General features: G+C 42.2%; 1 protein-coding gene across 3 annotated transcripts in view; it reads right to left on the reverse strand.

Moving 5' to 3' along the window:
- The window catches only part of UBE2H (ubiquitin conjugating enzyme E2 H), a 102,777-nt gene extending 92,723 nt beyond the window's left edge, over positions 1 to 10,054 (reverse strand). For all 3 annotated transcript variants that reach the window (XM_004741767.2, XM_004741766.2, XM_045062986.1), the window contains exon 1: positions 9,550 to 10,054. In XM_004741767.2, coding sequence (XP_004741824.1) covers positions 9,550 to 9,602 — 53 coding nt within the window. In that variant the 5' untranslated portion in view covers positions 9,603 to 10,054. The remainder of the gene's footprint in view (positions 1 to 9,549) is intronic.
- Between the last annotated feature and the right edge of the window lie 1,825 nt (positions 10,055 to 11,879).

Genomic DNA, 11,879 nt, shown 5'->3' on the forward strand with positions numbered 1-11,879 from the left:
GGAGTGAAACAAAAAGGGTTATGTAGTTTTAGGCTATGCTGCCAAGGAGACTTACTAATTTATATGCATTATATGCAGATTTACATAAATAAGATTAGCAAAAGCATACTGAACATTCAGTTGTCTGTAAGATCATAAAAATATAACCAACTATATTACACCCAGTGATCTCTGTTATGAACACAATTCTAACTGAATCACCTTCCTATAGGTAACCACAATGGAAAGGTTTATCCAAATTTTTGAATTTTTAAATTATTAATCAACCTTTCTGAAACTATGCAACATAAAATCAACTGATTGAAGAGCAATACCCAGATAACCAGTTATACTGGGACCACTAGGACAAAATAACTAAATTTATTTTCACTAAGCTGAGTAGTAACCCATCTGCTTCTGAGGTAACACGAACCAGGCACACTCTGTATCTGCTTTTCTATTTATATTACCTCAACTAAGATTTTATAATCCAAGAAACCTTGGAAAGTGTACATGATAAAAACACAATACATGGAAAAATAAAGGTTTTGCTTAATGTTAAACAGAAAACTTATAATTTAATTTACAATATCAATAACAATTTCACACATAGGGATATCTCTTACTTTTATACACCTCCCTAAAGTGTCTGTAAGTTAGAGACCAAAAAGTTGAACGTAAGACCTAAGATTCCATCTCCCCCGCCAAAATAAAGATTGCATTCGCAACCAATTAAGCAATATTCTAAATCCCTAAATATGGTCCCTCCAAGTGTACCTGTGGTGGGCCCAGAGACAGACCCACCAGCCCTGTCTGTCTTTCATCCTCCAGCCAAGCCTCCCCTCTTCACACAGGTTTCCTACTCCTAACTTCTCTCCAGGGCCAGACCAAAAAATCAGCAGTACCTATATAAACCACCTACCTTTAAACACCCTAGATGCCTAAAAAGCAGGGGAAGGCAAGAAAGTTCCTTCATCCGCATACAGCTGCCCTGTGGGGCTTTCCACCACCTGGCTCTTGAGGATTTGGGTCCTGCCAGGCATAGCAGCTTGCACAAGCACCAGCCTGCAAACCACCAGACACCCTTTGCAAGCATCTGGTGAGGTACAGAGAAGAAACTACAATAGAACCTACACATAAAAATATTAACAGTTCTTCTAAACCAGGATACCTCCAACCCACCTGAGAATCACTAATGTAACAACAATCTCTCCAAAGTACACACTGACTTTTCTGTGTTTTTCTATATTGCACTTTAATTACATTTTGGCACTCTGAAAATAACACTTTTTTTTTTTTAAAGATTTTTATTTATTTGACAGACAGAGATCACAAGTAGGCAGAGAGACGGGCAGAGAGAGAGAGGAGGAAGCAGGCTCCCTGCTGAGCAGAGAGCCCGATGCGGGGCTCAATCCCAGGACCCTGGGATCATGTCCTGAGCCAAAGACAGAGGCCTTAACCCACTGAGCCACCCAGGCACCCCTGAAAATAACACTCTTAATAAACATGCCCAAAGCATCATCCTTGTGTTTGATGATTGAACCAAAGTCTCCCCACCAAATAAAACGTCACTGACTACAATCTGAAACCCCTCCTAAAACCAGGAGTTTGTCTTTTTTCTTGTCAGCCAAGTTAAAAGTTCCAGCTGCCAGTAATTTGTTAACTGTTAAAGCAACCTGCATGCATACACCTACACATAAATTCAAATGTCTGTCATGTACATGTATAAGAATGCGACAATACCAACTACTACAATGTCTTTTTTTCTTACAGCAATGTCTAGCAACCCAAGAATAACTTACACCGAATGCCAAAAAGTAAAAAAGTAAACAAACAAATAATCAAAAAAATCCTATTTTGTTAAAAATTAACTTTAAAAAATTTTCAGGAAAACATTACAGAAGCATATAATCTGTTTCTGGTTCTGCAAAAGGGGCCATTGGTTCCTGAATTTAGTCCACATGAAAACTGAAGATACTATTAAGAGCTGAACAGAGTCCTACATCAATATTTGTAAACAGCTGTAAATGTAACTGGAGGTGCTAAGTAAAACTAACATGTTAAAAAAAAAAAAAAAAAAAACCAACAACAAAAAAAAACCCTTATCAATATTTTACAAAAAAAGGGAACCATCAACGAAATGTGTGTTTATCTTTTCAGAAAAGGATAGTCCTAACAAATGAAAAAATGAAAGTTATTTGTGACCATAATTCCTGAACTACCATGTCAAAGGGCCACAAAGCAAAAAATATTTTACAATAAAAATTTAATTCACTAATTTTGAATAAAGAGGGAGAAAGTTACAAAACTAGTTTCAACAGATTAGAAATCAGTGCTCTATAATGTTATTTAATGGGATTCCTTTAAAATACAGAACAGGGGCACCTGGGTGGCTTAGTGGGTTAAAGCCTCTGCCTTCAGCTCAGGTCATGATCTCAGGGTCCTTGGGATCGAGCCCGCATCAGGTTCACTGCGCATCAGGCTCTCTGCTCGGCAGGGAGCCTGCTTCTTCTTCTTCTTTTTTTTTTTTTTAAAGATTTTATTTATTTATTTGACAGATAGAGACCACAAGCAGGCAGAGAGGCAGGCAGAGAGAGAGGAGGAAGCATGCTCCCTGCCGAGCAGAGAGCCCAATGCGGGGCTTGATCCCAAGACCCTGGGATCATGACCCGAGCCGAAAGCAGAAGGGAGCCTGCTTCTTCCCTCTCTCTCTGCCTGCCTCTCTGCCTACTTGCGATCTCTCTCTCTCAAATAAATAAATAAAATATTTTTTAAAAATATAAATAAAAATAAAAAAATTAAATAAAATACAGAACAAAAATAGTTTAATGTCACAATTTAATTGTGTGTGAAATACAATCATCAGTCAAATTAAATTCAGGATACCTGTTAAGAAGTTGAGCTTATACCTACTCCACGATTTAGCTATTCCACTGATATGTATTTACACTAATGAAAACATCCATCCAAGCAGCTTCATTTGTAATAGCTCCAAATTAGAAATAACCCAAACACCCATAAAGAATAAATGCATAGTGATTTACCTATACAATGTCAGACTACATCAGCAGTAAAAATAACATGGTGAACCTCAAAATCTGATGAAAGAATTCACATAAAAGTACATACTGTATAATTACATTTATGTAAAATTTCAGAAAATGCAAATAATCTACAGTGACAGAAATCAATGGTTGTGTGGATAGGCTTCATGGGTGGTATTTATGTCAAAACTTATCTAATTTATCATTTTATAGTTATGTCAATTATACCTCAGTTTAAAAAAAAAAAATCCAGATACCAGAACTAGTGCTATAGCTCTTGCCAGTCAGAGCTCATTACAAATGTGATATATTTAACCTACCAACTCACAGTAGGCACTCTGAGAAGTACAAAAGCGTCCTTAATTTAAGGATCACCGTTCTCTCTCTCTCTCTCTCTCTCACACACAGCTTAAAACAAAGAGATCAGAACTCATTTGTCATCACTATGACAGGCTGATTGCTTCACTGCTGAAATCACACCAACTAAAACACCACAGAACAAAATGAGAGCACACTGAGTGTGGGGCCCCACAATTTTTAATTAAATATTTTAATTCAACGGTTACTTTCTTTGATGCAGAAGACAGAAAAAAGAAATTAAATGTTTTAATCCATATGGTTATTTTCTTTGATCTAGTAGGTAATGAAATAACCCAAAACACAAGAAAAGCCGTTTGCACAAGATGTTAATTTCAATCTTATCACAGAAATAGTGGTGAAGAATTAAATCAATGGCAAGGGCATGAAATGACCTATTACATGACCTCTTCTTTTAATCAGGAAAATAAGCTGCAAGGAGAAATAAGCAAAACAGGGTACATACAGTATGATCAACAGGTTGAAAATAATATATGGGGTGTAGGAGACTGATAAGAAAAAACACTATAATGTTAGTATTTGAGGACAGTAGTTCTTGAACTGCAGTCCCTGGACCAACACTATCAGTATCAACTGGGAACCTGCAAGAAATACAAGTTCTCTAGACCCACTGAATCAAGACAACTCCAGAGCTGGTACCCCAGCAACCTGTTTTAACAAACCCTCCAAGTAATTAAGATCACACTAAAGTTTGAGAACCACTGTTTAAAGGACAGAATTATGGGTGACTGTTTTCTTTCCCTTTTTGTAACCTATACTTTGCTCAATTATCTTACTACTTATGTAATCCAATTAGGTTTTTTCATTAAAGTATTTTACTAAAAGGTATACTATGGGTCTATAGTCAAGAAGCTATTATACCATAAGCACTTTTACGAGTCTGAACTGCATGCCTAAAAATGCAATGATTCTTGGAATCCTCAACTATTAAGAGTGAACAAGGGGTGTATGGGTGTCTCAACTCATGATTTCAGGGCTCTGGGATTGGCCTCCTGTCCTGCTCCCTGCTCAGGGATTAAGTAGCCTGCTTCTCCCTCTCCCACTCCCCCTGCCTGGGCTCTCTGGTTCTCTCTCAAATAAATAAAATCTAAAAAAAAAAAAAAAAAGTAAACATACTAATTTCATATATATTTGTGTGTATATACACACACACACACACACAAATCCATATGTACACACACATCTAAAGCAGGTCAAGGTGCTACGGAAATTGCACAACACTAGGAAACAAACAATCCAGGTTTTTCTAACACATGCACACAAACAGGGTTAAGTGACTTTTATGCATCACCTAAAGATTTTTTCCCCTAAAAGATGAATTTTTAGGCTTGTGTATAATTTACTAGACCTGCACTGCAGGACTCTCCTGTTCTGAAGCTGTGAATGCTTACTCATGTAGGTTCCTGCTCAACAAAGTATCAGCACATTATATTTGTCACCAAAATCTAGGCAGAAAAGACAAATTCAGAACACTGAGAGTTGCCAAAGCTTTAACTTCTAGCTTGAAGACCATAAAACGGTTCCACCTTCTACCTTATCATCTCACAAAAACAGAGGCCGCAGGAAATAAAAGCAAAACACAGGTTCTCTCAATTGACACTGGAGCTAGTTAAAAGATCACAGAATTGTCTACACTTTGAGGACAAATTAAAGAGTAACAAAGACTACTGATTTGGGTATAGAATAACTACTCATTACCAACAAAATACCAAAGTTGATGTGAAAGACAAACAGCTATGTTTTTGTTTCCATTTTTTAACATCCATCTTTAAAATACTAGGAATACAGACCCCCGTAAATCTGTCCCATGGCATAAAATTCACTTTTTAACCTTTCTACTCCTTCAAAAGTCAATTCTGAAAGTAAATACAAGTTATTCAAAAAGCTGCTACATAGAGAGTTGACCTACTATTAACAGCTTCTTCTTTGATTTTTTTTTAATTGTTTAACTAGTTACATAAGCATCATGACCACCCACACTGAAATTTGTCACTACTAAACCCCCAGCACCAAGCCTCGCATAAAGAGGGTGCTCAAATGTTTTATGGGGATGAACTTCTTATTGAAAACTTCTGAAACCCTAAGGCAGACACCCAGGATTCTCTAAGACTTCACTAACACAGTAAATGAATTTAGTAGAAGTCAATGCCCCTTTCTAGCACTCTTCAAGCTTTTGCAGGGAAAATTTACATTTCTACCATACTTTCTGAATCCCTGCGTGAGTCATGGAAGTACATTTAAAGTGGCAGCATACCCTATTTTAAGTTACTGCAACTCCCTCTGGAAAAAGGAATCTTTGAAAACTTAGTATTACAAAGTTCCAAAATCTCACCAATAACAAATACAGCATATGACAAGTCCCCATTATTATCAGGTTCACTTTTCTGATTTAACCTTTAACATTTATTTCTTGTAATCTAAAATCAGGTTTTCCTCTTTCTACCCCTTGCAAATATACTTGATCCTGTAACACTACTCACAAGGCCTCCCCAGCCCCTACTTCTTTTGTATATAAACACACTCTGGTCACACACTCCCATCAGCTGTTTGGTAGCTCCACCCCTCCTCCTTTTCCGGGTAGTAACAGAGCAGCCAATGAGCTGTGAGGAGCTGTGCCTGAGGCCTTTTGCCTGCATACGCTTTTCCAAAACAAGCAGCTCCAGCCTTCAGCAGGGGCCACTGGTTCGCAGATAAAAGGATCACCAGGCTGTGCAACAGGGTGAGACGAGTAACCCCCACCAACAAGGAAACCCGTGTAATCTGAGCTGTTTGTTCCTCCACCAGGGAGAATTTAAACCGATATTCCTTTAGGGCAAATCACGCTTTAAGGTCACCAGAGTCCCAGTTCTCAGACAATCAAAATAATCAGAGATGGAAACCTCAACGCTTGCCAGGCTGGGGACGGCACAGTATAAGCTGACTTTGAAAACAAATGGCCACACCATTCACAACCATTCCACAGGATTTGGGTAAACCAAGTTTTTTGACTGGGACACATTTCCTACAGGGCCCAAAAGTCAGTACATCAGTCTCTAGGCTCCTGGATAGGTTTGCACAACCCTCAGCAAAGGATCAGAACAGAAACAATGAATGAGTCAGAGTTTCAGAACATAATCGCCCAGCAGATTATTAAGTGCATCGGTGCAAAACACTCACTCCCTGCATAACTTGAGAGTCAGCTCTCCTCCTACCAACCCGTCACAAAAGAAATATCACTGACTCCCAACAACCACCACAGACAGTGTCTCCAAAAGAACCTAGCGAGCTGGTGGAAAGCAATGGCCAATTAGTTACACATCCCCTTCTTTCCCTACCCCCACACCGCTACTTTCCTACTATATAGGTTCCCTGCCAAGCTGTAAATCGCGGTGGCATAATTACACTCAGGAGACATCCAAAAATGGGCTGAAACAGGAGACTGCAATGAAACCAGCTATCGGCCTCCAAACCAAAGAAATCATCAAGGGGCACTGAGGGGCAAAAAGCAAGTACATTCCTTCAGACCTTCTCTACTTCCTCTCCACCATCTTTCATTTTCAACCCCCGGCCCTTTCACACAATTGTACTAATTTTAATAGTGGGCTGCAAAATTTTTCCTTCAAATTTTTTGTTAAATATACCTTGCTCAAAAATTATTGGCTCCATTTGGGCCTACTAATATGAATTCAACAGAGAAAAGAGGCCACAAAACCTCCCATCCCCACAACACACATGCACACACAAAAGGAAATACAAAAATTTTAACTTCCAAACTACGTGAGACCAGAAAATAACCAATACGAAACAAAGATAACCTCTGGCTTTTGAGTCCTGAGACTGTTGCCCTCCTATCTCAGAAATCTATGATTTTAAAGGGCCTCTGCTTTCTTTTGTCAGAGAGGAGGAAGGTGGGGAAAGAACAGAAGGCCAATGCATCTTTGCCTTTCTTCATATTCTACTAAAAATAAGCTATGAAATAAGCCACTTAGGGGAAGAAAAAAGAGAAAGACACCCTGCTGTTCTTTGTCTGTTTTCCTCTCCCTCTCCACCCCCACACCCCGACTCCTAAATGCGGTAATCATTCTAGATGCCACAACTACTAAATGAACAAAAGGCAGTGTATGGAAAAGGCATCAGGTCAAGTTAGGCCTCACCCTTTATCCTCAATCTTCTAAAAATATATATGTATATAATTTGAGACTCTGACATTGATCAAAAACAGCTGGAATTCTCTCTCCACCTCCATCCCAATTAAACATTAGGTAGAAATTTGCATTAGGTGCGACAGTAACTCTCAATTCTGGATAAAAATAACTCAGATTCTGCCACCATGTCATTTCCTAGTTTCTAAACAAAAATAAAACCCGAAACTGCTTTGTGTAAAATGTACACACAACCATAGTTACAAGTTTTCCTGCAACCTTATGGAAAGCCAACATTACTGGCATCATTCACACATTTACAAAACTCAATCACAGTCACAAACAGCTCGTAAGAATCAATTTCACTTGTGCCTAGACATATTTGGAACATGTATTTTATTATTTGCTCCTCTCTGTAATGCCCCCTCCCACCTCCCAAAAACTCTAAGCTTCAAACCCTAAAACTTAGAAGTCAGCTAGAAGTTTTCCTGAGGAGAAAAACACCTTATTCCTGAAAAGAGAAAAAAAAAAAATCTCTTGCCCAGGCAACTTCCCTCCCATCCCCCACTTCCAAACCAAATACAAAAACTACTTTTTTAAAACTTCAAAGAATTCCTAACTGAGTATTTAACAATCATCATCAACCTCTAAAAAGAAGAAAACGTCCTATCAAAAACAGTACCAAATAAAAGGAAGAAAGAAGGAATTCACCTGAAGAATCTAGCCAAACAACTTGAGTTATATAAACAAAACCCTGCAACAGGGGGAAATGGTGGGGGGATGGGGGTGAGGGAGAAAGAGAAGCAGGAGACAGGACTTTTTAACTGCGTTTCACACACCACCACTCCCCAACCCCGGTTCCCCTTCTCCCCAGGGATTAGCTGTTCAGAACACTGGGCTCATTTCCTCTCCCACCCTCACCCCCCCCAAAGCTCTAAATTACCCCTCAAAAAATTTGCTAGATTTGTCACAGGAACCTTCGCGAATTTCTCGAGCTGGTCATGAAATAATCAGTCTGGACTCCAACCAAAACCACGGCCTGAAGGGCTCTTATCAGTTACAGCTTTCCCACTGCTACCTCCTGAGTACATAAAGTTGGGGTGGGGGTGGAAATAAAGGGTGTCACTTGGTAAAATCAGGGCAGTTATTCCCCAAGAACCTTACCCTCATTGAGGGAGTTTGCTTAACTGGCCAGTATAGGGGCTATTTTGTCAAGGAGAGATCCTCTTTCTCTCCCTCCCCCAGCTGTCATATCCACAATATGGAGGGTGGCTTGCTAGAGGGCCTGGGGGTCCTCACCACATCCAACTATGGGTGGGACAAGCTTTGTCAGTGAAAAACAAAACAAAACAAAACAAAACAAAAACAAACAAAACAAACAAACAAACAAACAAAAAAACGGTAGGGTTCTTTTAGGCACCAGAAAGCGTAACAAGAGTCTCTGATTTAAAACACTCAGAGCTCTTTATTACAATAAGGGGCACGGAGCAGACTACTCTTCCTAATATAGAAAGGAATTAGGGATAAAGGAGGTCACTTGAGTTACCCCAGTTCAAGAAGCATAGTGAATGGAGGGAATGGAGGCATCTCAAGAAAGGAAGAAAGGCTTCACTCTCTGGAATTTCTATCAGGAGTCCCTAAATTCAGAGCGAGGGAACAGGAGAGACCCTGAGGTGGGCACGGTGGTCAAGAGAGGTGGATGGTCCTGCAAAAAAAAAAAAAAAAAAAAAAAAAGCCGTCTTGGGAATCCAAACGTCGTGGAGGAAAGTCGCAGGCAATGAGGGTGCAGAAGAGGGAGGAACAACGCACATTTCGGGGTGCTGCAGATAAAGGGGGAGCTGAAAAGGCTCTAGGCTCCTGGGAGGTGCCAAGGAGCCGCCGTAGGCACTGGGGGGAGGGAGGAGAGAAAGGGAGCCTCGGACAGTGGCCGGGAGTGCCCCAGGGCCCCTGGCTCGGTTTCAAGGGTGCCCTGGGCATCCTCACACCGCCCCCACTCACAGCCCGAATCCCCCCTCCACGAAGGATACAGCTTGACCACGTCCGTGTCCATCCGCCTCTTGCCCGGACTGGGGGATGACATGGTGTCGCCGCTGCCTCCCCGTCGCCTGCGCCGCCGCCTCTCTCCTTTCCTCCGCCCGTCTATCACGGGCCCCGGGCCCCGGCTCTGAGGAGCCCGCGGCCGCGCCGGCTCCTCGGGGGAGGTGGCAACACCCCCGCGGTCCTGTCCGGTCCCGTCAGCCGCCGCCGCCGCCCCCCGCACGGGGGAACACCGGGCACTGTCCGGCCGAGTGGGGGTGGGGACCCCGCGGCGCCCGGCTCGGGCTGCCCCTCTCCGGCTGTGGGTTCCTCCGCGGCCTGGCCCCGGCGCTACTCTGCGCCGCGCGTCGCTCCCTCCTGCCTGCTCTAGCTCGCTCGTCTGCTCGCCCGCTCACCCTCTCGCCGACTCCCTAGCAGCCTCCACGACAAGCGGACGACTCCTGCTCAGTCGGCCTCTCTACCCCAGCCTCGCTCTGGGCGCCGTGACGTCACCTCTGTGACGTCATCGGCGGGGCGGGCCCAGCTGGCGAAAGGGGTGGGGCGCCGCGGCCGCGGCGTGTCCTTTCCCGGGTGGTTCTGGGAAATGTAGTTCCTCTTTCTCTGGCCCTCACAGCACTGTGCCCCCTCCCCCAACTCCCTCCGCACACTTAATCGCTCAACTGCCAGTGTCGTTATCATCATCATAAACGATAATAGTAAATAATGGCAATATTACATTTGTGTGTTTGGGGGTAATGAACCACCTTCTCATATACACTGTGAAAAAGTCTGTTTATTTGATTTGAGGTGGCAATTACTAGGATAGGCACCAAAATGAGAAAATTCCCACAGGAACGGGTTCCCTGCACCCTAGCCCTTCCTTGGATGGAGAGAATCTGTTTGCAGCGATTGTAGACTATAGCAAGGTTTCCTCAGAGCTTGCAAACCAGGGTTCATCACCCTCCATATAGAGAGGCCCACTATTTCAAGGATTAGACTTGAGGCAGCAAGTTGGCAAGACCAGAAATAATTTGGTAAGAGCATCCTTACCCCACAGAGTATGAGGTAATTTCACAAAATGAATGACTGATAGAAGCAGAAACACCCCAAATATGCTGTAGTTCAAAGGACAAAGATTGTTCTGTCCTCCACACTCCTGTACCAATGCTATATACTCCATCATTAATTCCATAAACATTTATTGAGCACCTACTGTGTGTGAATCACTCTGCTGGACATGAGGATATCATGGTGAACTAAGACCTTAAATTTACACAGCCCTTTTAATATGGTCTGTGGATCTAAAGTGTCAGCACCACCTGGGAACTTGTTAAAAATGCAGGCCAGAGCTTCACCACAGACCTACTGCATTAGAATCTGCAGTTTAACAAGGTCCTGGGGTGGTTCTTATGTGCAGTGAAGTTTGAGAGTCACTGCTCTACAAAGCACTCCATAAGAAATGGTATGGGACGCAGGAGTCAACCAGGCAAAGGGCACAAGAAAGAGTGATCTAGGCATCTCCTGATGCTTATATCACATTTTTGCTGTCAAAATTTTTATCTGTTTCCTTTTTCCTATGAACACACTTGTGCTTTGTCAGACCATGTGCTGTGAGATGGGTCCCTTTATATTAACCCCCACCCGCCTCGACACACACGCACACACACCTGGGGCAGCAGCAATCAACTAAAATTGAGCATTTTTTTTTTAAGGATTTTTATTTATTTATTTGACAGAGAGAGATCACAAGTAGACAGAGAGGCAGGCAGAGAGAGAGAGAGAGAGAAGCAGGCTCCCCACTGAGCAGAGAACCCGACGTGGGACTCGATCCCAGGACCCTGAGATCATGACCTGAGCCGAAGGCAGCAGCTTAACCCACTGAGCCACCCAGGTGCCCCAAAATTGAGCATTCTTTACTCCTACCATTCCATCCCCCCAAAGGACTAGTCATTTATGCCTGTGTTTAATATACATAAACTAAAATTTGCCATTTCAGCCATTTTAAGTACACAATTCAGTGTATTAAATACATTTGCAATGTTGTACAAACATCACTACTCTCCCTTTCAAGAACCTTTTCATCATCCCAAGCAGAAACTCCATACCCGTTAGACAATAATTCCTCAATCATTCTCCACCTCCTCCCCAAGTCCCTGATAACCTCTACTCCACTCTATGAAAAAGACGATTTTTAAAAAATATTTTATGTATTTATTTGACAGAGAGATCACAAGTAGGCAGAGAGGCAGGCAGAGAGAGAGGGAAGCAGGCTCCCCACTGAGCAGAGAGCCTAATGCAGGGCTCGATACCAGGACCCTAAGATCATGACCCAAGCCTAAGG

The sequence above is a fragment of the Mustela putorius genome, unplaced genomic scaffold (genome assembly GCF_011764305.1).
Source record: "Mustela putorius furo isolate JIRA1106 unplaced genomic scaffold, ASM1176430v1.1 tig00003845_pilon_pilon_pilon, whole genome shotgun sequence".
NCBI lineage: Eukaryota > Metazoa > Chordata > Mammalia > Carnivora > Mustelidae > Mustela > Mustela putorius.